Genomic DNA, 27,565 nt, shown 5'->3' on the forward strand with positions numbered 1-27,565 from the left:
CCAGGTCATGGCGTGTTCAAGAGGAGCTCATCTCATGAGCAAATGCGGCTAACCTGTAGCCAACCTGGATACTGCCCAGGCCTCCCCATCTGCCTGGCAGCGTGGGACCAAAGTAAGGGCTGGATCCATTCTGCTACCAGTGGAGAGTGGATGGCTGGGTGGAGAATTCAGGTTACCAGGTCAGACAAAACAGAAAAGGAGTGGCTGGGAGTGCCACCTGCCCTCCCAACAGGGTGGCCCCACCCAGCAGCCCTCTTGGTTCAGGACAGCGCTATGCCAGGCTGTGAAGGGCCTGGCCTCCAGCAGCCCCTAGGACAGGGGCTCCAAAATAGAAGAAACAGAGATGGGTCAGAGCCAGTCCTGACACACAAACACCAGTATATTTCATGTGCACGAATGTGAAAAGGAAGAGACAAAGAGACCGATGGAGACAAAGCAGGCAGTGGGTGCACAAACCAGCTGTGTGTTCTTCTGAAGAGCTGCCAGAGGTGGGAGACAGGCCCACCCACTTCAAAGGCCCTTTTACAAAGCCAGGACCTGCAGCTCCTCCAGATCTGGGGTGGCCTCAGGATGGAAGATACTCTGCCTGCCTTAGGCGGCCGGCCTCTCCTTTCTGCATCCCCTGCCATGACGTCTGCACAGCCCAGAGCTCCAGAAACACAGGTTCTCAGGAACTGACCCACTCAGCACTGCCTCCCCAGGAGACCCATGCAGAGAGGGAGGGACCAGACAAAAGGACTCCATGGGCACTCCCCAGGTATTATTGCTGTGAATAAACGTAGGCCATCCTGACTCACTGGCATCAGAGGGGACAGGGCACACGTGACAGGACACCTAGCAGACGTCAGAAGCGGTTCGACCATGCAGGGCAGCACATGGCGATCTGTAATTCAGAGATGCTGCCATGTCCAGTGGAGAGAGGCCCAGGACACCAGAGGTTTATAAACAGCAAGCAGACCTTCCCCGCCAGCACCCCCTCCCCGCCAGCACCCCCACTGCTTGGCAGGGCTGGGATTACTCCAAACTTTGGGTCCCTGGGCACTAAGGGATTGGGGCCCTGAAGATACCCAAAAAAGCAAGAGTTGAAGTCTGGGCTACCCCTCGTGAGCTCTGAGCCTGCAGATCCTGTGGTCAAGCCCCAGGTCATCACCTCCCTTTCTTGGGGGCACTGTGCCCTACTAGGGATAATAGGAGCCACAGGGCACTTGGATGAAGCAGAAACACAATGTCCGCCCATTGTCAGGCAGGTAGGTTTACTCTGAGACCTCCTGCACTTGGGAGTTTATAGGACCCAGAGAGAAGATGATGCCAGGAAAAGCCCTTGGGGCAACAACTGGAGTGGCCAGACGTGGTGGGCCATCCAAGGGCTTGCTCTGGATGAGAATTATGCAGGCCTTATGCTACGAGACATCAACAAGGGGACCACCAGATTCTATCGTGGAAGGGGAGGGCAAAGATGGGCAGTGTGGTCTAGGGGACCACATGGGGACCCTGAGGGAGTGTTAGGGTCTGGGAGACTGAGATAAAATGAAATTAGGGGAGAGGACCAAGGAAACAATGACCTGGATGGAACAGAGAAGCCAGACAATATTCTCCCTCTGGAATCCCCTCCACCTGTAGTTGGAAAGCAGTCTACCCCTCCACTGGAAGCCTGAAGCCCTGGAAGCCCCAAAGCCTTGGAATTGGGGCCACAGTAAAATCAAAGGTAGGGCGGGCCCCTGCAGAAGGTAGTTCATCCTTGGATTTGAGGACCTTGGCCAGGACGCAGAGGCTGGAAAACACCCTTCTTCCTGTCCTGGACAGGGTCAACTGCACAAAGGCAGTCTCCCAGCATTTCTCCCAATCCAGGACATCACTTCTGCCCGTCCCCAATCCCCCCCCCCTGCAAACACACACCCTTGGCTGGCGCTGTCTGCACCACCCAGGTGGAGCTGCAGCACAGGAAGAAGAGGAGATTCTCTCCACAGGTGTGGGATTATCACTTTTTAATGACCTATAGAAAGAGAGGCTAATTTCTACCTAAGAGTCCTAGTGTGGTCAAGAAGAACCCATCTACCATGGGATAGGCTGCCATCCTGATGGACCTCTCCTCTCCGGGAGTGGGGGCTGGAGCTGGAAGTGAGCTGGAGTGAGAATTTCACCTGTCCACTGCCAGCAATGGACCTGTCATGGGGGAAGGCAGAGCAACCGAGATGACAATGACCATGAGCATGGCAGGGTTAATACTGTTTAAGGAGCAAGCTCAAAGGGTCAGCCTTGCCGGGAGGAGTGGGGGAAGGGGAAGCCCTGAGGAGGTTTGGCTGCAGGGCTGGGGCTATGGCAGAACCAGAACTGAGTTCTTCGCACTAAGGATGCTCCAAAGGCTCTCCCAAAGCTGAAAGGCCTCCTCTTTTTCCTCCTCCCTCATTCTCCATGGGTCTCCAACACTGGATACCTGCTCCTCCATCCCCTAGAAAGCTAGATTGTCCCTGACTGGCTTGAAAGTAAACCAGCCGGGTGTCTTGACCCCTCCCACCACCACTACCACCCGGAATTGATTTGTCTCTAAGTCCCCATTGCGGATCCGTGTGGTCCATCTCGGCCTGACTGCGTGTTGGGGGTGTCATTCATTTTCAGCTGGGCCACTGCCCGAGGGAGCATGGAGAAGAGCACCAGGGCATTGCCACCACCCAGCAGACCAGGGGTGAGGAGGTGTTCCCAGTCACCAGGCCAGCAGAAATAGGGAGGGAAGGCTGCAGGAAGGCGGGGTCTGTCTCAGGGTTCTATATCCGGCAGCTGCTGTGTTGGCTAGGGAGCTGGGGGTGGGGGTGGGTGGGGTGATTGACATGGACAAAGGGGCCGCTAGTGGTAAAGCCTTGAAAATAAAAGAGAAAAGGGGGAAACGCCACCCAACACACAGGGATTAAAACCTCCAAAAGCCCAAGGTTGGTGGGAATCCAGCACCAGGGGGGCCCCCAAAAGGCCAAGGGAGCAGCATGGGGCCCTGGGGGAAGGGAGTGGAGCCAAGGGAAGGCCTCCCAGCCCTTGTAGACCAACACTACTGCCAAGCAGCCTCCTGGCTGCCCAGTCTCAGCTGCAGCTCAGCAGGCCCCTGGGGAGGTATTGGTTGCAAGCAAGCACCTGAATATTGCCTAATGGAACCAGCCAAAGCCCAACTAAACAAGGTGGGAGGGAGCGAGGTGGCCGCTGCAGCAGCCCAAAGCCCCCTCAAGCCTTGCCTCCCGTCTTCTGCCCATTCTCTGAGTCCCTTAGCCAGGACAGGGCCTGCTGCTTCCAAAGTCACCCATGTAGTCCAGTCGCTGCTTAGCCACAGGCCTCCCGCCGCCAGCGTCTGAGCTGTGCTGAGATCCTCAGACCTTTCCCAAAGTCCCTCGGCTGCCTCGACACCTCACCGCCAACACCCGACCACGCCCCCACACCTGGCCACGCCCCAATGCCCGCCCACAGTGGAGGGTGCGCGGGGATGAGAGCGCCCTACCGGGCCGAGGCCGGGCTGGGGCTGGGCTTGTGCTGTACAGAAAGGGCAACCCCACCAGCTTGGTATCTTTGTCCACACGGTCCATGAGAGACCCCCGGGCCCCACCCACTAGCCCCCCACTCAGTCAGTCTTAACGTGGCCGTTGGCCAGGGCCAAGGGGCCGCCGGGCTCCCCCGGCTCTGCATCCTTGTCAAAGCGGAGGCGCAGGGTGTTGCGGATGACGAACTGCTCCACGATGAGGGCCCCGCAGAACCAGGGCACGGCGTACTCCAGGGTGATGAGGCCCATGAAGTCAAAGTCGAACTGGGAGTAGTCCCAGGGGCAGGCGTTGAACTGACGCAGGATGTAGCCGGTGGTGAACTCCCACAGGTAGGTCCAGAGCGTGTAGATGAGGCAGCGCACCAGCAGCGGGCAGCGGCCCCGCAGGCGCAAGTACATGCGCTCCACGATAAGGATGGAGGTGCCGTAGATGAAGAGCGCCCACACGCTCGTGACCCCCGGGAACTTCCAGTTCAAGTTCACCACGAACTCCCAGGCTGCCGTGAACATCACCTCGCAGAAGTAGCCATGGATGGCGTACAGATACCAGCGGGACAGCGCCGTCAGGGGCTCGGCTGAAGCCATGGCACCGACTGGGGCCGGCTGCGGGGAGTGGGGAGTGGGACACAAAGGAGATAGGTGAGGGAGGGAGGGATTCGCCTCCTGTGGCTTCCCACCGCCCAGCCCGTCTCTAATGTGACCCGGCTGAGGGGATTTCTAACCTGCCTCTACCCTTCCCTTTGGTTACCAGTCATATTCTTGACCCTATTCCATGTTCATTACTTTATTCCATATTCCTTACCTTAGCCAGGTGGGCAGGAGAAATGAAAGGAAGAAAACAAACAGCCCCACTGGCTTCCTCTGAGCAACTCCACTCAAATGCTACTCGGAAGGAGGCGTCTACTACATTCCCTGTAATAACTCACTGGGACCATCTGTGGTCAGTGGAAGAGGTGGCTGTCCTGGCCCACCAATCACCCCAATTTCTAGGCTACGGGCTCATGTCTCCCCAGGCCCATCCTCTGGGAGCCGCATCTCTTCCCCAACTTCTTCTTAAACAGTTCCTCCTCACTCATCTTTCTCTCTCTTAGGAGATCTTCCTAAGTAACTTATCACATTTGTCTTTTATGTGTGTGGTGCTAACATACACATAATGTAAAAGTTACTACTTTAACCATTCGTAAGTACAGTCTTGCACTGCATAAGGACATTTCGGTCAACGATGGACTGCATATACAATGATGGTCCCATAAAATGAGTACCATACAGCCTAGGTGTGTAGCAGGCTAAGCCACCTAGGTTTGTGTAAGTACACTCTATGATGTTCACACAACAAAATCACCTAACAATGCATTTCTCAGAACATATCCCCGTCATTAAGTGAGGCATGACTGTATACGATTAAGTAATTCACATTTTTGTGCAACCATTACCACTATCCATCTCCAGAACTTTTTCAGTATCCCAAACGGAAACTCCATACCCCGTCCCCAGCCCAACCACCATTCTACTTTCTGTCTCTGTGAATTTTACTACTCTAGGCACCTCATTAAGTAGAATCATACAGTATTTGTCCTTTTGTGACTGGCTCATTTCACTGAGCATAACGTCTTCAAGGTTCATCCGTGTTGTAGCATGTGCCAGAATCTCCTTCACTTTTTAAAAGCTGAATAATATTCCATTGTGATCTATCTATCTAGATATTATCACATTTTGTTTATCCATTCATCCATTAATGGGTTGCTTCCACCTTTTGGCTATTGTGAATAACGCTGCTGTGCACATGGGTGTACAAATATCTGTTCAAGTCCCTGCTTTTAATTCTTTTGTGTGTACACCCAGAAATGGAACTGCTGGATCATATGGTAATTCTATTTTTATTTTCTGAGGAAGGGCCTCGCTGTTTCGCACAACGGATGTACCATTTTACATTCCCACCAGCAATGCACAAGGGTTCCAGTTTCTCCACATCCTTGTCAGTACTTGTTATTTTCTGGTTTTTTGATGATGGGCATCCTAATGGGTGTGAAGTGCTAGCTCGTTGTGGTCACATTTGTCTTCAACTGCTCCATTAAGCGGGGTTTTGGTGTTTAGTTTCGAGGTGAGAGGAAACCAGTGGGCTGACAGGAGAGAGTCCTCCTTTCTACTTCTTATTCCCTTCCCCTCCTCTCTTTTAAACCCCACCCTTCTTCAAGGCCCCAGTCTGCTTCCCTCAAGACTGGCCTGGCCCACAGCCTCTCTGTTTTCTCCTCGCCCTCCACCAGCGACTATGTGGACCACTCATTTGGCCCTTTATCCAGTGCCACTCTATTTACTACTTTGATGCACATGCCCTCTTGATCCAACTAGCCTGTCTGCTCCTTGAGGGCAGCGACTCTTTTCCAGTCCTCTGTTCTGCAGCTGTGGCACAGGCCTCTCCTGAGCAGGCATTCTCTAAATGACACATGTCTTTTACGCAAAGGGTGGGGTGGGAGAGTTCAGGGTTGCATCAAGAACGGCAAGGCAGGGCATGAGAATATGAATCCCAGCTCTGCCAGCTGCCAGTGGACATCAGGTTTGACATCTCTGTCAATCCCCTCTCTGAGGTGGGAGAGGGGACAGAGGTTAACAAGGTGACATCTGCAGTCTGCCCATCTGTCTGGGAATCCCAGCCTCATCTTTCAGCTAAAGGAGGCCTAGTCACAATAATACACACCCTTGTGCATTGCTTTGTGGTCTTCCAAGCGCTTTCATTCACGTTTTGTCATTGGTTCTTACAGAATTAAGATTCATGTGAAGGGCAGATAGTTTTACCCCTGTTTTTTTAAGAAAGGCAGTTGAGACTCAGAGAGAAGACATTTGCCCCATACCCCAGGGCCAGTGAATGGAAGAGCTGAGACTAGAATCCATATCTCTTGATTTCTGCTTCAAAACTTATCCCACTGCATACTACTGCCCATCTCCTAGACATGCGTACCTAATGTCACTCCCCTGCTCAAAAACATTCAATGGCTGCCCATTTCCTCATGAAACACTACAGCATCCTCAGCCTGGCATTCAAGATTCTCCATGATCTCACTCCGGTCTACTTTGGCAGCCTTATTCGTACAGTCCAGCTCTCCCTGTCTTACCTCCAGGCCTTTGCAGATCCTATCCATTGTATTTCGTGTGCTTTTCTCCTCTCACCTCCACAAGTACAAACCCAGCTTACAGGTTACCTTCAGAACAAAACCTTTTTCATCCTCCCAGCCACAAATCCTTCTTCCTCCTCTGAATATCCACAGCACTTACTGTCTCTCTTTGGTACGTGATCTTGTGTTTTATATGTTGACAACTTTCTCCACAGCCAGACCTTTTTCCTGTGTTCTACACCTGTGTATCTCACTCCTTCCTGAACACCTCCATCTAAATGTCCCACACGCACTGCATACTCCTTTCCTAAATCAAACTCATTATCTTTACTCCAAAACCTGTTTCCATTCTATGACCCCCGTCCTGATCAATGGTACCACCACACACCCAGTTAGCAGCCAGAGTCCCTGGCATCATTCTAGCTTCCTCTGCCACATTATCACTCTAACATGAGCTCCCTGAGAGTAAAGGACCTTGTCTGTCAGGTTCAGCACTGCATTCCCAGTGCCTAGAGTAGTACCTGGCACACAGTAGGCATTCAATTCAAGAACAAAGGCATTCTTTATCAGTTAGCAATTGCTACATAACAAACCATCCCAAAACTCAGTGGCTTAAATCAACTCTCATTTATTATTGCAGCTTATGTGTGTGGGGGTTGGCAGATCTTGGCTGGAATCAGTCATGAGACTGTGAGTCATCTGGGGTCTCTGTCCTGTGCTTGGCTGGGGTGGCTCTGCTCCACTTGCCTCTCTTCCTCCACCTGGGCCCAGTGGACTAGCCCAACATGTTCTTCTCAGGGCAGGGGCAGAGGCACAAGAAGGAGCGAGTCCAACCGTGCCAGCACTTTTTAAGGCTCTGGTTAAGTCATGCCTGCTAATATCTTATTGGCCAAAGCAAACCACCAAGTCAGCCGTTAACTCCTGCCCTTTCTACCCCTTAACTATCTTTCAAATCCATCTCTTCCTTCCTCTCTCTCATTCCTGATGCTCTGGCTCAAGCCCTCATCATCTCTCACCTGGATGACTCCAGCAGTCTCCCAGCTGGCTTCCCTGCCCTGCCGTGCTCCTGTCCAATTCACTCATCACACTCCGAAGGAGTGTGTGGAAACAGCAGTCTTCCTAAAATGAAAATCCGATGTTTCTCCCCACTTACAGCCCACGAGTGGATCTTTAACATCTAACATTGAGAGGAAGGCTCAGCCCCCAAGGGATGGCTGGCAAAGCCCTCCATGACCCACCTCTGCCTCGGATCCTGTCCTCTGGATCTTTACATCGCTGTTTTTGCTACCTGGGGTGCCCTTCCACCCCCAGCCTATGGCCCGTGAGGCCATCATCCTCCTTCAAGTTCCATCTCCTCTGTGAAGACTTTCCTAAACATCTCCAGCTCCAGAGCCGTCCACTGCCCTGTTCACCTCTGCACCCAGTTCACCTCGGACGACAGCACTCAGCTTTGCCATGATTCATCTGAAGGCCGGCACTAACAGCCTTGATGACTGTTTGTTGAATACAATGTTAAGACAAAAAAGCAGGATTCAAAACTCAATATTTAACATGATTTTGATTTTGTAAAGGCATGTATACATGTAAATATACAAAACATTTAGCCACCATCATCCTTGCATGGTGACCTCATAAGTGATTTTTATTTCCTTCTTTATATTTTTCTGTATAGTCTAAAATCTCTTTCTAATAAGTAGGCATAACTTTTATAAAAATAAAATTTCATCTTAAAAACATTTGTTGAGTGAATGTTAGTCATCTTTGTGCCTTGTCTATAGAAGATGCTCGATAAATTTGTCAGACACGTGAACCTAAGGAAACCTGAAATTGCGTAAAATTAACCCAGGTTCTCCCCTCCTGAGCCACCCCCGACAACAGACCATGATCACAAGTGTGAAGGGGGTGTAGATCCTGACTGCCTGGGTTTGCGTCCTGGCTGATACCCCTCACCTACGGGACCCAGGGCACCTTAACCTGAGCTCTCTGTGCTTCAGTTTCCTTATAGGTGGAGTGAGGATAATAAGAGAGACCAGCTCCCAGGGTTACTGTGAGGATGAATGAGCTGATAGACGCACACTAAGACCACAGCAAAAGCTCAAGAAAGGGTGGCAGTCATTTCTGGCATGGAGCTGGGCTTCCTGGTCAGTGGCTCCTGCTTTGAGCACTGCCTCCTAGCTGAGGCAGGGTCGTGCTGCCCCTGCCCTCACTAGTGGCCAGGCAGCCTTCCTTGCCAAGCAGGTCAGGACTTCACCTCCACCCAGAGCCCTAAGCCGGCAGCCAAGCAACCCCGTGAAAACAACAAGCGCACATACAGATGGCGGGAGAACAAACCTCAGCGGAGGAGAGTCAACGCGAGCTTCCAGCTGCGTGTGGCCCAGGAGGGTTTAAGGAAAGGGGAGTTGTCTCAGAAGCAGCCCTCTGAGGCCAGGCTTGAAAAGAAGGGTGCAATGTAACGAACGGCCAGCTTTCCTGGCACAGCTTCTCCTACCCTCATTTTATCCTGAACCCTCAACAGGCTGGGGTTCATGGGCTGGGGAGAGAACAGACCCAAACTCCAGGGAAACTCACTGTGGAGCAAGGAGGGGTCAAGGAGGGTGAGACGGTGGCCTGGAGACCACTACTGCCTCTGCCCGACTCAGGCCCCTCTGAACTTAGGTCTGTCCACCTGACCTGCACTCATGCCCCTGGCACCTCCATCCCACAGGATCTGGGGGAGTGGGCTTCCCATTCAGACGTGTTCTTCTGCAGCAGCCTGACATAACTAGTGGATTCATCTCTCAGTTCAGACCCCAACCTTGATGCTGATTTTAAAATCCTGCTCTCCTTGCCTCTTGGTCTCATCTTGGGACAGTCAAGAATGGTTTCACAGTCCATAACAAATCAGAGACCCCAGTTATCACTTGCCCCCTGCCCCCCCCCCCAGCCCGAGCAGATGACTTGGAAGAGCTGGACCCCTCCCAAACCCTATCAGCAGAACCAAGATTAAAGGAGTAGCTGTCAGAGTGAGAGAGTGGGCTAGCTGCTGAACAGAAGAGAGGATGGGGAGAGAATAGGGTGAGCCCAAGGCCTGGATTCCATTTCTGGAATCTCCCCTACCTGGAAGAGCAGGGGTGGGTGGAGGGGAAGCATACCTAGGCAAGGTCAGGCCGTGTCCAAGGGGTTGTGCCTGGAGAACACGCCTGGTCCACACAAGATGAATGGGAGAAACTGGAAGTGCTGGCTGGGGCCAGGAGATGGGAATGAAGACAGGGAACAGGGATACAAGACAGTGTTGTCAGCTGGGAGGTCAGCTCACACTGTGGTGGGACAGATGCTAAGATTAAAGGCAGGCATTGGCTTGGGTGGATATCCAGAACTCCACTCCCCAAATCCATTTCTAATAATCACAGGAGCCATGCTTAAACTTTGAGCAAGGGCAGACTCGCCCACCCTCTGCTGGGCCCAACAGACCCCTATCCCTGCCCTGGCCTCCCCCAACCTGAGCCCTTTGCCCCGGACCCTTCCAGTACCTCCTTGCTTGGCCCTGCGATCAGAGCCCTGGGAAAGCCTGCGTCAGGAAGAACCAGCAGCTCACTGGACGTTGGCCTCTTTCTCCTGGTGACAAACACAACCATCCTGAGGACCATGACACAAAGAGGGGACAGCCCAGGAAGGAAAATGCACAGTGGTGTAAAGAGGAAGAGAAGGTGGGCACTACTGAAAACAAGAGAAAACAGTTTGGAGAGCTGTGGACAGTTTCACAAGGGGATTTTGGGGAACAACACTCAAGTACAAGAGCCCTCGGAAGTGTTGATAAAAGAGCCTGGAACACAGAGTTCCGGCAAAGGGCAGAACTCAAGGTGACTTGTCAGGGCGGGCAGTGCCCCTCCAAGGTTGCACCTCACCTGCTGCTCTCAGAGCCTGCTGAGCTGTTCCTTGGGGTGGCAGAGAGCAGAGTGAGCAGTGGAAAGGGGCAAAGAGAACCCATGAAAGTCCAAAAGGCTGGAGACAAAATCAGAGGGGATGATTGCCCTTGGTTTTGTCAAAAACTCCCATGTTGTTCCAGGAAGCTAAGGTGCCACAACACAATGATTCTAGGAATTTTTGTCCAGAGGAGCGCATTGTTAGAAAATTGGGATTCTCCTTCCATGCAGCCAGGCCTCGCAGCCCTTCCTCTTTGCCCCATTTACTTCCCCTCTCCAGGCACCCAAATCACCATAGTTCTGAGATGCACAGCCCTTCCAGGGGGCCGCTGAGGGCAAGGCAGCGGGGGGGCAGCTTCAGTGACCCTAAGTCCAGTCCCCTGTGGGCTCTGTGCTGGAGGTGAGTGGAATGGATGAGGGGTGGACAGGCGCCCTTACAACTGGGTACAAGACGCCAGGACTGAAACCGTCAAACTTGGTCATCAAATTAGTGAGGGAGGAAAACATGGGCTTGTTTCAGGGCCAAAAGGGAAGCAGGTGTGGGGGGAAAGACCCGTGATCATTGGCTGGCCCAGGTGCCATAGAGTTCCACTGTTTCTTCCTGTGGGAAGCCCAGGAAAGGCCCCGGGATGGTCCTCCCTCCACTTCCCACATCACAATAGCAATAATCAGGCACTCTTCTGAGCACTTTCCATGTATTAACTCAGATAATCCTCAAGCGCATTTACTGATGGGGAAATTGAGGCAGAGAAAGGCTAAATAATTAGCCTACGTTCTTACAGCTACAAAAGGCAGAGCTGGGATTCAAACCCAGCAAGTCTGGTTCCTGAGCCTTGAACACTGCACTGCCCTTGAGGCTGACTACAGGCTCCTCTGAGGTCACTATCATTTTCTGAGTGTCTGCTTTTGGAAGGCTGGGATGGTATATGGAGAGACAAAAAGAAGCAAGAAGGACGTGAGCTTCTATGTGGATCATCTGTGAAGCTCAGAACTGGGTGTCAGAGCTACTGAAGGCTCAGCCTATTCTGAGAGGCCAAGTTCTGGCAGGATCCATACAAATGTCCTCCAGGGTCACAGCTGACCTTCACAGGACTATGGCGGCAGCCACACCTCAGGGCTTCAAGGCATGTGCCATTCAAAGACCTCTCACCAGGACACACATTACCCAGAGCCTCTCTGACTGCCGGCTTGCCTCAGTGCTGCTCAGAATCTCAGATGGCCCAGCCCCACCACAGAAATGCCAGCCAAGGGCAGTGACCAGTGAGCAGACTGCCCAGAGAAGCCCTGTGCCTGGAGCAGCAGCAGCCAGAGTGTCAGGAGCAGCCGGTCCACACGGGGAGGCAGGTGGGGGCAGATTTTAGAGGGCCTCAGATGCTAAGCAAATCCCAGCGGACAGGTGCAGGAGGGCAAGTGGGCTTAGGGAATGGAGTCAGCCTGGCACAGAGGTTCACCAGGGCTCAGGCAGCAAAGCGCACCTGTGGGTGGGGCCCACAGGCTGGCATCCTGTGCATTGCCTGCAAGGCTGTTTCCAGACCTCACGTGGCTGCCTCCTTGTGGTCATTCAGGTCTTGGCTCAACTGTTAGCCCTCAGAGACCTTCTCTGATCTCCAGTCCAAAATAGCCTGCCTGCTGCTCACATCATCCTATTTTCTTCATAGCACTTTTACTTTCTGACGTTTTGCTACTTGTTTGTTGTCGATCTCCCTCAATTAGAATGAAAGCTCCATGCGAGCAGGGGCTCTGTCTTGTTCACTGCTGGACAGCCAGTGCCCAGAACCATGTCTGGCACTAAGACCCACTATTACCTGTGGAACGAATGAATGAATGGGCCCAAACAGGTGCAGGCCCTTCAACACTGATGAGGGCAGGTATAAACGGCTAGCTGCCTCAGCCTTTCTTTTTTCCTCTTTCTTGGAAAACATAGCCTTTTAAAAATTTTAATTCTAGCATTTAAAAATATCTTTATTATCTTTTCTGATTACAAAAGTAACATGTGTACGCAGCTGAAATTTAAACATTACAGAAAGGAATGCCTTAGAAAGCAAAAGTCACCATTATCCCACACCTCAGAGAAAGTCACTACTAATGGTGTGCTGTGTATTCATCCAGATTGAATTTAGTTTTAAAAGAAGCAAATTCATGCATTATAGAAAGAAAGGCGTTCATGATTCCACCAAACGAGCAGCCCTTACCATTTCCCCCTTGCAATCTTTTCTTATATGTTTATTTTACAAGTTACCATAATGTACTTATTCTATAACCTGACACTTTCACTTATTGTATCATAATCCTTTTTCCAAGTTGTTGTATTGCCTATTTCTCATTATTATAATGGCTGTGTAATATTCCACAAAGTGGAAAACTATAATTTACTTAACCTAGATGCTCACCAAAGGGAGAAAAATTATTTCCCGTTTCCACTACTACAATGACACCACAAGAAACATATTTTTATGCCTGTAACAAAAGAATTTGGCCCTTTTGTTTTCTGGGACTATTTTCTAATGAACCGTTTCTTAATGAATAATTCCAGAAGTCGGATGACTGGAAGCAAGGGTACAACAGTTTTAAGGTTAATGACGTAGATTGCTCTGGAGAATTCTGTGTTATGTGGGGAACAGCTCTCCCGTCTGAGTCACTGCGTTCCCACAGTGGCTTCCATGGCCATCTCTCCACCCCCACCCCCCTCCCACGGTCCAGGCTCGATCACACTGCCCCAGCTACATATCAACCCAAGGACACACTTCCTGAAAGACCATCCAGTTGCAGACTGATTTTGCAAGTCCAGACTGAGTGAAAAGTAGATTCTAGCCCTGAGTTTTACACTCTCATCTGGCAATAGAGTCAAGATGTCCCTAAAGCTGAGAAATACCTGGTTACCCTTTTTTCTCCCTGCCAACTCCCACCTGGAATGTAAGGCTCTGGGCTCCTGTGGACCAGCCCAGCAGCTCCTAAAAGTTTGTCTAGTCAAAAGCACCAGCTCTTCCTGCCCGGCCTTCCAGGGAGCTCTCTGCCTGCTGGTCCCCGATTCCACAGTGGGACTGTCTGCCCTGCACAAACAGAACAGCATTTAGGCCAGACAGGCCTCCGGGGCTTAGGAAAGCAACCAATTGTCATTTTTCAAAGCATCATCAAGGAAAAGCCAGAGACTGAGGCTGGAAAGACAGGCCATGTGAGGACAGGCGACACTCCACAGAGGGGCCCCACATGCAGCCCCTCTGGACTGAGGAGGAGGTGCCACTGAAACATGGCAAAATCATCAGAGGACTTGTTCCTCTTGACCCCTGGTGTCACTTTTATGTCACCTAAGGTGCCAAACATTCCTCACCTCCCAGTGCCCTGGAAGCTCTACCCAAGGCCATGTGAACTGCTCGTGGCTTCTGGGCAGAGTCTGGAATCCCAGGGGAGGTATCGTTCCCATTGCACAGAAGTAAAGCCCGAGGCCCAAAGTATCCATGAGCCTCCAGATGAGAAAGAGAATCTGGGAAGATGCTGTCTCCTATGTGCTGAGTGTCTCACATCACTCATGTCGGACCATCTGGATCTGGCCCAGTTTTCGGAGGCCGTGTAGACACAAGATGGCTCCAGCACATGATATGGCCTGGAACTGCTGGAGACTGCCCTCCTGTTCTACAACTGTAGCCTGTGACAGGCCCTCGGAGGGGAAGCAGGCTCAGAACTGGAACCTCCAGACCTGTGCCCTTGCTGCTGAGGCAGGAGGGGCCTGTGATCCCCGGAAGCCTGTAATATACTCACTTAACACACCCTTGAGCGTGTGGTTCAGAACAGACATCAGGATCACGGTCCAGGAGCGTCCCAGGTTAACCTTAGTCCTGGTGCCTGGCTGGCTCTCAGCGCCATTCTCAGCAGTGTGGGCAAGCATCAGCCCCAGGGCTCAGCTGATCCAAGGCTAGTGGGCGTGTGGCTTCCATGTGTCCCTGGGAATAAAAGAGGAGGCGTTCATTAGCTTAAAGTGCCCCCAGCTCTGAGCCACCAGGTCAACCAGAGAGGCAGACTTGAGGCAAATACCACAAGGGCCCAGGCTCCAGGCCCAGCACCAGACACTCATCCCACCCGAGGCCCCTCTCCTGGAACCTGCCACCTCCTCTCTGTCATCCTGTTTGCTTCGGTCTGGTTAATCCAGCGATGAGAGCCTGGGACTGATCCCAGGCAATTCACACGTGGGGTTAGGGCTTCCTGCACCACGAGTGAAAGGGTGCGCACTTGTAAATCTGAGAGGGAATATAATTTTAGAATCCAGCTCCATTCTCATCTAGCTTCAAATTACACTCCCACCTTCACCCTGTGGTGGGTACATCTGTTCTCAAGGGCGGTCAAGGGCCTCGTGGAAGGCAGATAGTGAAGGACATTCGTTTTAGCATTTTGGGAGTCAAGCACAACCACACACAGGCAAACAAGGAATCCAACAAAATGTACGCTAAACCCCCTCCACCCACAATCCCGCCACCCTAATATTTATTTCATTTTATTATTTTATCACTGTTATTGTTGAGAGCCTTCCTATTAACATCAATAATTGACTACAAGCTGATATAAATCTGACTTTATAATGCCCTTTGCCATGAACATATTTTTAATCATATCCCCAAGACTTGACCATTTGATCTAGAGTCCGACATTTTTTCTTTTAATATGAAGGTGCTGGAGCTTCCCTGAAAACCCCTTGGATGCAGCACCATCTGCCTAAGCCCGAGGACAGAGTGCAGGTCCAGCAGGGCCCTACGGAAGGACGGACTGGCCGCTTGGAAACAGAGAACAGTATGTGACTGGGGGCGGGATGCCCCCACGGATGGCCAAGCAGGATGGATCACAGAGGTGCCAGCCACGCCATGCTGACGCCCACAGCCACCTTCCTCCCTCCTCCCACACCCAGGCTTTCTGAGCAGGGGTGACTCAGGCCTTTGCTCCCCAAGCAGACAACTTTTGAGAGAGCAGAGGAGCCGAGAAGTGAAAGGGCTGGGGTGGGAACCTGAGACTCACTGTGTGCACATGTGCTGTGGGTGGGGAGGGTGTACGTCCCCTGGGTGTCTCCCTGGGGCCTCTGCACCAAGAAAAGTGAAAGGCAGAGGGTATGAAGTGAGTGGGCTGCTGTGCTCTGCCTTGCCTCTATCCCTCCCCAGCTCCCCCAGAGACAGGAGCCTCCAACCCTGCCCCACCTGGCCATCTGCCTCCCTTCTCCCAGCCTTCCTGATGGTGAGCAGGGGTCACCCTGGCACGTACCTATCATCTCGAGGAAAGGGCTTCAACGAGACATATCCGACACCCACTTCATTCCCAGCACCACTCTGACCCTGCACCTGGGGCTTCAGTCCCCCGGCAGCACTTCCGTGGACATAAGGGCACTTCCCCTTCCCTGAGCCCTAAGCAGGCAGCATTGACAGCACAAGTAAAAACCAAAAAGAAACAGAAACCAGAGCCCACATCCTGGCAGCACAGCCCGTCGGTCACTGCAGTCAGCCCTGGGAGCCCGTTGCTGGCTGAGGTGCTGCCCTAGTAGGTGAAGCTGAAACAGTCAGAACAGGCTCCCTCCTGGGGCCAGCCTTGCACTGGACACCTCCTGCTTCCTGGTCTGTAGGCTCTTCCCCCAGGGAGCTGGTGGAGGCTGGATGAGGAGGGGATGGTATAGCAGGGGTCCTGCCTCTGCCTTCAAGTGCACGAGCTCTTCTCATCCTCCTCTGACACTCCCTGGCTCCCTAGAGCAGGTCCCAGGGAGCAGAGGGCGTGAGGCTTCTTTGTGGACTATGTGACCTGAAGGAGAACTTTTAGGAGCATATGAAGGTGTGACGAGCCCTTATAGCAACTACTATGGGGGTGAAATATACTTTTTCTGGTATATCATCTCTCAAGATTCTCCCAAGACTCCTGCAGGGGAGGGCAGGAATTATCAGCCGCCCCCTCCCCACCCAACCTTTTAGAGATGAATCACCAAGTTTCAGGACATTAAAAGATTTGGTCAAATCCATACATTTGATTTGAACCCTGGCCCTTGGGCTCCAGAGTCACCAGCCTCGCCATATAGCATGCCTTCAAACTGCTTCCCATCCAAACCTCATTCTCAAGGCACATGTCTGTAGGCACGCAACCTTCATTCAGCTTAATCTACTTAGTCCGTCCTGTAAGCAGCTTATTTGTAAACATACAGCCGAGTCTGTCCATCCAGCCTCCCTATCAACATGCCGGATGCTCCTGGGAGTTTAAAGGAGCAGAGACCACCACACAGTTTCAAGCCTGTCCTCCCTGCCTGCCCTCCTCTGCAGCCCAGCACACCCCCTCCTCTTTCGAGACCCTGTTCCCTCCTTATTCCTTTGTGACGCCATTGTCCCACAGCCTCCCAGTTATTCCATCATTGATGATCCCACAGGACTTTGAGGATCCTTCTATTGAAACATGTTGTCTCATCTTAAAATTACCATGTTTCTGCTTCCCCCTCCACAAGATGAATTCCTTGAGACCATAGAGTTTCTCTTGGAAGATGGACAAACAAGGTGGAGAAGGGTCCAGCTAAATTCTTGGGTGATTGTACCAGCCAGTGTTATTAACGAAACGTAAAGATGTCTGGGGGTCTTCCCTAATTTTTAGGGCACCCTCATAGAAGGGCTCTCTCCCACAAAGCATCACAAACATTGGCTTACAATGACCAGGGCTTTCTCTGCAGACCAGGAAAGAAAGGAGGGTGCTCGCTCTCCTTTCTCCCACCTCTAAGAGCCATCATCTAGACTGGTGGATGGGGTGGGTGCCTTGGGTCTGATAACACAGAAGACATATCACATGAGGAGGGCTGGGGCAGGAACAGAGTGTCCCAGGCATCCCAGGAGACACTGCAGGCTCCTACGTGGGCAAGGGGCCAGGCTCGGGTTCAGGTCAGAGAATAACAATGCCTATTCTGTTATTTCTACAATGTGCTGGCACTCTCAAAAGGCACATCCAGTTTTCATGCACATAGAATTCATTTCTCAAAGAGGTTTAACCAGCAGCTGCTGGCAGGAAATTCCCTCTGCATCATTCTCTCTCCTCCCCTACAACTATTTAGGGTAAGCTGGGCTTGCATGATTGAATCTCTGCCTCTCTGACTGGAACATAAAAACCAAATCTCCCCTCAACTCCCGCCCCCCACCCCCAGCAGTCTCCATGGCCCGGAACCTAAGACTGGAGCCAGGAAGCGGCAGGCGAAACACTATCCCTTTTTCTCTCCCTCTGTCCTCCTCCTTAGCACTCCTCAAATCTCCCCCACCCCAGATGCCCACAAAGGAAAGAGAAGATGCCCCAAAGACCCACTGGGGAACCCTCTGGCTACTCAAAGCGCCCCCTCCCCCCTGTTCTTCCCATGTGACCCAGAACAACTGTTTTTACTTGTCCTATAGTAAGACCAGCCCTGAACACAAGTGGATTTGGCAACTTCCCAAACCAAAGAGTGGCCAGCTCAGCTACAAATGAAACTGGAATTCCAAATCCCCCTAGGGGAAAGGCTGTGTCTGGTCAGCTCTCCCTGGGGAGCAAGGAGACCCAGCCCTGGGGCATAGGGGAAGTGGGCGGAGATAGGGGACAGACCCCCTACTCCACTTGGCCTTGTCCTTCCATTCTGCACCCCGCCACTCAGGGCTTGGAATCTGAGTTTCCCTGCCTGCCGGACATCTTGCCACCCTGTCTTCTGTCTCACCTGGAGGCTTCCCTGTCCTGTCACCCTCCTCTCTTCCCTGCCTCCTCCCCATCCAGCCCACTCTACCTTACCTGTCCCTCCCAGTGCCCCCCTCTGAAACAAACCCTGACTGGCCATCCCCTACCTTGGATGGTGGTCTCTGGCCCCATGCCCCTCTCCTTACCCTCCCATCCCACCTCCTGGCACTCAGTAGCTGCTGCTCGCTGCCTGAAAGGCTGGACAGCTGCTGGGCTCTCTAATTAGCTGCCTGGCGGCTGTCCCAGAGCCAGGCATGCGTTACAGTAAAGGGCTGCCTCCCCTCCCCTCCATCAATAATCCCCTATGCAGATCCCATCAGGCAGCAGCTGAGGGGCCCTTGAATCCTTGTCACGTGAGACCAGCAAGACGACTCCTGTCAGCCGGAAAGGGACAGACAGTGACCTCACAGCCTCACCGACAAACTGACCAGGCATTTCTTTATCTAGCTTCTCCCTATTACTGCCAGGTACTCAGGGTGTCCCACAGGTTATCCCCACACACGCCACGCCTTCAGAGCAATGGGGACCCTGCCCCTTGGTTGCCCCACCAGTGAGTCTTCCCGAGGACAAGCCTGGACACCCAGGGCCCAACTCTTCACAGCTTTCTACAGCCAAGCCACCCTAGAGAATTCTAAACAACCAGAAGCCCTACTCCAAGAAGTCCTGTGGAGGCCAGTTTGTTTACTCAGGGTATCGTATTCCAGCAGTCAACAAATATTTCTTGAGAAACCCGCTGAAGGCCAGGCATTGTAATAGGTGTGAACAAGGCAATGTTCCTGGCCCCTTGGAGCTCACAGGCTGGGAGGGAGACAGAAAATTAGTAAGCAAGCTAATGCCTACTGTAATTTCTGATTGGCCAAGAGGAGCCTGAAGGGCAGGTGCACGGGAGAAGAATGAGGAAAGAGAGTTGTTCTGGGGCAGCTCTGACGGTTGCTGTTTGCTTGACACCCGACCCAATCCAAACTGTCTCTTTCCTTTAAATAACGGCTCAGAAGAAAGGCTGGCATTCACCAGGCCGGGCACTGGTTGCAGCCAGGCACTTCCACCAAGAGCCTTAAGCCTGGCAGCCCCGGCCCCTCACTCAGCCTCTCACTGGACAGCTCCATCTACTGCGAAAGCACTGAGCCTTGCAACATGCTCAAAATATGGCTCCAAACAGCACTTAGGCAAGAGTAATTAAAGGGGATGTTATCTCAGTCACTCTCTCATTAGCTACGTAATTAGACTGCTGAAAATAATTAACATTCCTTTTGACAAAGGGAACAGAGGACCCATTACACTTATTACGACAGCCTCAGCCCAGGCTGAGGAAGGCCGGGAGGAGAACTGCTCACCCCCCCCACCCCCGGTCCTACCCAGGACAGGATCAGCATCTGGGAACCCAGACCAGGTGGCTAGTCCTGCCCTGGGCCGGGCTCTCAGGTGAGATGACATACATGACAATGGATGCCCTGATGTTTGTATTACAGATACAGATCATAATAACACCTGTACATACTCAGGGAAAAAGAACCTGAAGAATGTGCACGACGTATCAAGATGGCAGGCCAAGGCGATACACCTGCCTCCACCAAGGCTCTAAAAAATGACAGAAAAGACATTTTCTAGGAAGAATAAATCCATTACAGCACCAGAAAACAAGAAGGAATTATCTGGGCTGCCTGAAGATGGAAGGCAAATGGGAATAAACTGACGGAGAAACCAGAACCCCAAAAAATAAAATCACAAAATAATTAAAAAAAAAAAATAACAGCTGACACTCATACAGCACGTATATATGCCAGACACTGCTCTAAGAACTTTGCCATATATCATCTCATTTAACTCTCATAAAAATCCTTTGAGATAGAGACCACCCTCATCCTCATTTTATAAATAAGACCCAGAGTTACAGAGCTTTTTCAAGGTCAGAGTGCTAGTAAATGCCGGGGCTAGGATTTGAACCCAGACAGTGTGGCTGAGGATTCTATGCTCAGTCACAGCAACAGCTCTGGGGTCTCCAAGTTTGGAGCCAGCAGTTGGGGGCCCAGGAGAGTCCCTGAGTGGTTGGTGATTGGATTTGGAGCAGCCAGGCAAGTGGGCCCCTGCCCCACCTCTCCACCCATGCTTGTGCCCTGGACATTGAGATAGGAGGGCAAGGGGACACCTGGACAGCTCCTGCAGTCCCCAGCAGGCACCTCTTACCCTCCCGTCCACAGCCACTGGCGGCCGGAGCACGGAGTTCGGGTTCATAGGGAGGTGACACGTAACAAAGACTCACCAAACATTTCACCAAAACCAAAACCACCAAATTTGAGAACAGAAGTTCCAGCTAGAAAACAGAATTAACAAAGTCAACAAAATGAAATGTTTTAAAAAGCATGATGAATATCCTCTGAGGGATAAGAGGGGCTACAGAATCCATGAACCAAAACAAAGCTGTTGCCAGAAGAATGTTAAAGATCTCAGAAACGAAGGAAACACACCTCGGTTAACCAGTTATCTCTGGATGAAAGAACAGAGTGACTTCATTAAAATCTTTCTTTACATATTTCTCTTTTTCCAAGCCTCCTATACTGAACACGTATTACTTTTAGATTGGAAAAGTTATTTTTTCAAATGCCTGGCACTGAGGTAGGTGCTCAGTAAGATTTGGTTGCAAAGTAGTTACTTTGTAAAACAAAAGAGGGTAGATCCTGCGGCCTGAACTGCTTGACCCCATCCAGGCTGGTCCCCAGTCGCACCATCCATGCTCCCATCGCCCGGTCTCTGCGCACACGCTTCCCCTCCTGGAACGCCTTTACCTCTCATCTCTGTTTACCCATATTTGCCTGTGCTTCAACTTCCAAAGATTACCCTGGATAACGAAAGGTCCCTGCCTCCTACCTAAGCTACTCCATCTCTTCTCCCCTAAACTCCTAAGGTCACCTGATTTTCCAGAGTCATGGGATAGCTTTGGTTAAGCTGTCCTGTGGGGTCAGAGTACTGACAACTTATCTGTCCTTTACCTTCCAGTGAGTCCGAGTCTTGTCTCCCCAGCTCTGTGGCAGGATCCTTAAAGACACCAAGAGGGCACTAGCCTTCTTTTTATACCCCACTGTGCCCAAATAAAGCTGAGAAGATTTTGCAAGAACATTCTTATACGTCAGTTGAGAGACTGACGAATGAGCTTCTGTTGCTGGCAGAAGAGGAAAGTTATTGTGGAAATGCCGGTATTCAACAGGGCTGGGCCCAGCACAGCAGGTCCCCTTCTACCTGGGTGAGGCCCTCAGAATTGGGCCACCTTGTTCCAGACAGCTTTGAACTCCTATCCCTTGTCTGGAATCCAGAAATACCTGCACACCCAGAAGGGAGGGGTGGTGAAGCTACAGGCAAAATGTTGATGAAGAGCAGGATGTTTATACGGTTTTAAAGTGTCTCCCCACAGATTGCTTATTAGTAGCGAGGGGAAACTAGTAAACTCACAGTGAGGAAGTTGGACAACACCTGACCTGAGTTAAGTTTGAGGGCTTGAATGCCTCAAACTTAACATCACACATAGGGGGCAGATGGGTATCAGTGCCTCTGGATGTAATACATCGAAAAGGTTGCAACATCACTCATGTATATTCCAGCTAGGAATGTGTAACCAGAGTCAAAACATGAGGGAACATCAGATAAGTCCAATGGGAAGAACATTCTATTTTTCTAAAAGGGGGAAAAGGAGGCTATAATCTTGAAAAATGTCAATGTCATAAACAACAGAAAGGCTGAGGAACTGTTCTGACGAAAGGAGGCTAAAGAGACATGACAACTAGACTGAATCCTGTCCTGGACAGGAAAAAATGCTATAAAGGACATTACTGGGTCAATTGACAAAACTGGAATACAACCAGCAGATTAGATAAAGTATCGTATCAATGTTCAATTTACTGAAGGTTATATAAAACAATATCCTTGTTCTTAGGAAATCCCCACCGAAATATTTAGAGATAAAGGCCATGATGTAGGGAACTTACTCATAAACAGTTCAGGAAAAAACTGAGAGAGAGAGAACATAAATGATAAAGCAAATGAAGCAAAATGTTAAAAATAGAGAATCTGGATAAAGAGTATAGGGGTGTTTTGTGATTCTGGTAACTTTTCTGTAAGTTTGAAATTACTTCCAAATAAAAAGTTGGGAGGAAAGAAAACAACAAAGGGGCCCCTTTCATTAGTCGGGGAATGAGGTAGGGGTGGAGCAGATATGGAGGTCAATCCGGGTGGGACATCGGTCGTCACATGTCTGCACTGGGCACAAAAATTCCAGCTCTGACAAATGTCCCTCATGGACACAGTTCCTCTCCCAATTTGGCCCTTCTCTTTTCTTACTCCTCCATCGATTTACTCCTTCCCCTCCCCCAGATCAGCAATCTTCTAGGAGGCCTCCATATTAATACCAGAGAGACAGGATTATTAACCTTTTGGGTCTATTCTTAAAGGTAATTAATATTTTCTGGAGATGTTTTGACACCTGTTTTGTCCTCAAGCCCATAATAATGAGTCAGATTGTATTTGTTAAGCCACTGCCTTCTGGGTGTAACATGGTATTTCATTTCCCCAGAAAGATTTGTAGCTAGTCTTACTCATACTGCCTGACTTTAGGCCTTCTGAGATCTCAGGCAGGCTTTCTAGGGTAGGTGCCCCCTTTCCCACACCCCACCACCGTCGCCACCACCTAATTCCAAAGTAATCCCTCGCCTACATGCACACACACCCCCAGGCACAGCCTCCCTCCCCGGGTTCACTGTCTGTCACGGCTGGATGTGGTCACTTTAAATACCTCACAGCCGGACAGGTGATAGTCTCTTTAAGCAGCTTCATTGTGGGGTAAAGAGAATTGAGCAAACCATCATATTATACAAACTCATTTATTTATTAATTCAGAAATCCTTATATGCATCTTTTACGTGCAGACTATGCATCGCTAGGTAGGCTGGAGTATGAATGCTGGAGCAAAACAGTGGGGCTGGTTGTTTTTAAAACATTGGAAATAGAAAATCTTGGAGATTCTACTGTAACATCAAATACCAGACAGTTACTACTAATAATAATTTACATTCTGACAATGCTTTTTACTTCAGTGAGCCCTTTCAAGTTCATCTCATTATACATGCATTCACTCACATGTTCATTAAACAATTCCTCAGGGTCTATGTTGTGACGCGAGGACACACAAAGACCACAGAGGCAAAGACCCAAGCCCGGCTCACAGGAGGCTGACATTCTCAGTGGTCCTGGACTGCCCAGTTGGTCTGCGAGACACTTGCTTACGGTACTGCCCACAATGGAGCGCCAAAAGAAATTATTTTAAGGAAGAGAAAATGAGAAAGAATCAAAAAGAAGATATTGTGGCTTCAGCACACAAATTTTGTTCTTTCTGAAACCACGGTTTTCTCTTATAACTTAGCATTACATTAATTTATTTTTACTTACTTATGGGACCTTAAACAGGTCCCTGCTGAGGGTCTCTAAAGGTTTAATCCAGCCCAAACAGTAAGTTGGGTTGCAATCCTAGATGCCGATAAGGGTCAAGTAGGCAACTCAAATTAGCGAAGACTCGAAACCTATTAAGAAAGCAGGACAGACAGCACTGGGTGAGGGATTTATTGGGAATGAGGGGGAGAGAGGGGGGAGTCGAGGACGACACTCAGTCTTCTGACTTGGGTAATGGCCGTGTCATTCCCTGAGAGAAGATACAGGAACAGGCATGCTCAGTGACCCATGATGAGCTACATGTCAGATGCTCTAAGTATGAGATGCCCGTGGGACTCTAGGCTGGAGGCAGGTCTGAGACCCCAGCTGGAGGGAGCAGCGCAGAGGAGGAGCATGCTGGGGAGAAGGTGGGAGGGGCGAGGCGCTGTGAACGGGGCCTGAGGAAGGACCAGGGTTCAGGGAATTGGGGGCAGAAGGCTTTGGGGGCTGTGGTCAACTGCAGAGACAAGTCAGACAGGGACTGAAGAGACTTAGCAGCACAGAGGTCACTGGGGGCCATTTGTGAAGGAGGAGTGACTGCAAAGGGAGGTGACTGAGACAGTGTGTACGGATAACTCTTGTGAGAAATTTGTTTGTGAAGGAAGAGAGAGAAAAGCTGCTGGAGAAGTAGAGATGAGGGGGGTGTCCTTCCTCCCTCCCTATCTCTCTTCTTTCTTTCCCACATAAGAGAGACCTAAGGATGTTTAAAGGCTAAGAAAAAACCACAGTGAGGGAGAGCTGATGGATGGGATATATGATGTGGGGCACACTCGGATGCTCTGGCCTGTCCTGAAGTCATGGAGGAGAGCACAGTGAGCCACAATCCCATAGACCAGCAGGACGAGTGTGTCATTACAACCCCCTTACAGACAGGAGACGCAGGCATCTGGAGTTAAGGTCACACAAATATGGAGGTACGATAGCGCAGACCTAGAACACAGGTCTCCCAGTTCCTGGCATTGGTCTTTCTAGACCAGCGGTCTCAACGGGGCCACCCCTGGGAGGAGGGAACCTTCTGTCAGCACCACGGTGGGTGGGGAGTGCTACAGGTACATGGAGGTGGAGACCTAGGAATCCTGGGTGCCCTGCAATTTCCACCATGGCCCGCGAAAGAACTCTCCCACGTGACTTTGCAATGTCCCACTGGACATTCACAGAGGTGAAAAGCCTGTTTATATTTATCTGCGTCTAGAACCAACCTCCTTTTCTGAAACAAACACAGAAGAATTTCGTATGGTTTTAACATATACTAAATTGTCCAGGAACACCATTAGAGTGCACATCACGGGGGATACTATACTTGATATTCTTTAACTTTACCAAGAGTGACTCGCCAACTGGGAAAATCACATCGACCTCAGCAACACGTCTTGTGGTATTCGAGTCACCCATACACACACCTGTATCTTGTGGGTATTTGTAGCTGTTACATTCTCGGTGATTCTATGTACAGGTTCAAGCATCTGACTCCTCCTTCTGTCTTCCATGTAGGTGTGCCCAAGCAATTACATATTCGAATGCATGATATTGTATTATAACTAACTGTTCATTTATTTCTCTTTTATATTACAGTTTAGGCATTATATTGATTTTTAAAAAACTTTCGGAGAGAGGTAAGTCATATTATCCATGAATTCTATTCAGGGTAATTAGGAGGCATTACAAATATATGCTAAATAAAAAGAGGGCACCATTCCAGATCATGTGTCCCTAGAAGCAAGGGAAACTGCAGTGTGGACAGGAATGAAGGAGTGAGCAGAATCAGGTGACTTCAAACCATCAACCCCACAGAGTAAATTCAATGGTCATTACAAATACGGACATGAAGCTCCCGAATGATGAGTGCACGGACAATGTGGTCAATCTATGGAGCTTAAGAAAACTATTCAATTTGGTACCTTTGGGAAATTTCATTTCCATGATTAGTTTAACTTATACTATATCTCAGCACTTTCCAGCATAATGACAATAGGTAGAAGACCACAAGTCATCTGTAGGGACCAGGGAAATAATAAATGGTTCAATGTCTGGAGGCAAAGATGTGTTTAGATGAAGTCAAAGAAATAGGTGCCAGGCTTGTCTGGGGAATATCTTCCTTAATGGATGAGAAGATGAGAAAACAGTATGTAAGAGGATGCTTAAGGATATTTATGGAAAATGCTATATCGTGAGGATCATGGACAGGACTAGGGATAGAGAAATGATCTCAGAGGACCTCCAATAGGTTTAAAAGGCAGGCCAGGATACTTAGGGCTCAGATTCTGAGATGGTTATTTAATGGTGATGGTGGGTGGGGGAGGCGGCCTAAATTCCCCTAGGCACGCCCATCACTGCCAAACAATGACAAAGGGCAAAAAAGCAAAAAAAGATGTGTCCTTCAATCAAGAAGGGGGATACCTAACTGACTCCTGTGTCCTTTCCAGCTTGAGGACACTGGGACCTGGGGAGAAAGGAAGGGAGCAGCCTGCCAGCTTGGAATGCTAAAGGGAGGACCAGAAACAGGTTCTGAGCCTGACTCCTCCACTAACATTTGCAACTCTTATCACCTCTCCTCTCAGTTTCCTCAACAAAGCATGAATAAAACACAATAGAACACTTTAGGTTCCATCACTGTACATTTTTCTATTGTTTTCATGTTTTTCCAAGAGCATTTGTATATTTTAAAAACTTTTTAAACATCCAGTCAGAGTAGCTGTAGGGATTAATAAGCACACTGACTCTCAAATGAGTAGCTGTGTCACGTCCTAGATGGAAGTAGGGAACCAGATTTACATGGGCTCTGAGGAAACATCAGATGTAGGAAGTGCATGCAAGAACCGGTTGACAAATCTCTTTGGGGAGCTGACTCAGTCTAGTGGCCAAGAGGGCCCCACTCGTGTTAACCCGAAACGCACCCAGCAGGTACCTCCCACCGAGGGACATACCAGTGGGAAGAGGAGAAGCCTTCTTGGTTTTGGAGTCACGGGCCGGGACTTGGGTGAGGCAAGAGAGGCATGTGCCTCAGGCAAAAAGTTTACGGAGGTGCCAAAAAAATTTAGTAATCAAGATAAATGGTATCATAATGCAATATTTAAAAAAATCAAATTGGTACACTATGGTGCCAACAAGGCAGGGTCATGGGAGGTTCTGTGATGCTGGGAGAGTCCCACATAACAAAGATCTATCCCACCCCAACGCCAATAGCATCTCTGTGGAGAAATACCACACGCCACCATGGTTTCTTACCCAAAACCCCGGGAAATCAGAATTTTTCAGATCTTTAAAAAGGTAATGTAGAGCACATCCTGTAGATTACATAATCCCCACAGCAGGGTCTGGAGCATACCCCCATTCAGACACATTAACACTTTTGTGGCCAGATTTATGAATAATCACACTCAGAGTAGATAGCTGACCAATGGCCTCATATTAGTCCAGGTCAGGTTTTACCAAAAGCTTTCCATTTTAGAATGTTTTGGATTTTGAAACTAGATAAAGGAGTATGGGTCTTAATAGCATTACATTAGGTTTCCTACAGAAAAAAGGCAGCAGATTAGACCCAAAGCTTTTGTTATAAATTTATGCTGAAAAGAGAATCATAAAGTCCTCACTTTATGGTGATCACCCAGAAGAAGGCGATTTCTACAAGTCAGTGAAGCCCAGAGCAGATTTACAGCAGCATTTCCCACCAGCCAACAGACTAATATTTTTAAACACCTTCTGTGTGTAAAATCTTGTGCAGTGTCCTGGGACGGACTAAGACATACAAGACAGAGTTCCAGTCCTCAAGAGCTTAAAAGTTAGCGGGGACAAGAAGGTAAACATCAACCATAGAACACTGAAAAATGAAGGAGGCTAACCCACACCCACACTTTTAAAATTATGAAACC

At 50.1% G+C, this 27,565-nt stretch overlaps 1 protein-coding gene across 26 annotated transcripts in view; it reads right to left on the reverse strand.

Annotated features, from left to right (window-relative positions):
* Positions 1 to 361: 361 nt before the first annotated feature.
* The window catches only part of TMEM229B (transmembrane protein 229B), a 36,782-nt gene continuing 9,578 nt past the window's right edge, over positions 362 to 27,565 (reverse strand). For 3 of the 26 annotated variants that reach the window (XM_070513817.1, XM_070513816.1, XM_070513819.1), the window contains 2 exons: positions 14,286 to 14,467; positions 362 to 4,120 (listed from right to left, as the gene is read on the reverse strand). In XM_070513817.1, coding sequence (XP_070369918.1) covers positions 3,599 to 4,102 — 504 coding nt within the window. In that variant the 5' untranslated portion in view covers positions 4,103 to 4,120; positions 14,286 to 14,467 and the 3' untranslated portion in view covers positions 362 to 3,598. The other 23 variants (XM_070513822.1, XM_070513821.1, XM_044773810.2 and 20 more) reach the window with 18 other exon arrangements.

This window comes from Equus asinus, chromosome 7 (genome assembly GCF_041296235.1).
Source record: "Equus asinus isolate D_3611 breed Donkey chromosome 7, EquAss-T2T_v2, whole genome shotgun sequence".
In the NCBI taxonomy this organism is placed as follows: Eukaryota; Metazoa; Chordata; class Mammalia; order Perissodactyla; family Equidae; genus Equus; species Equus asinus.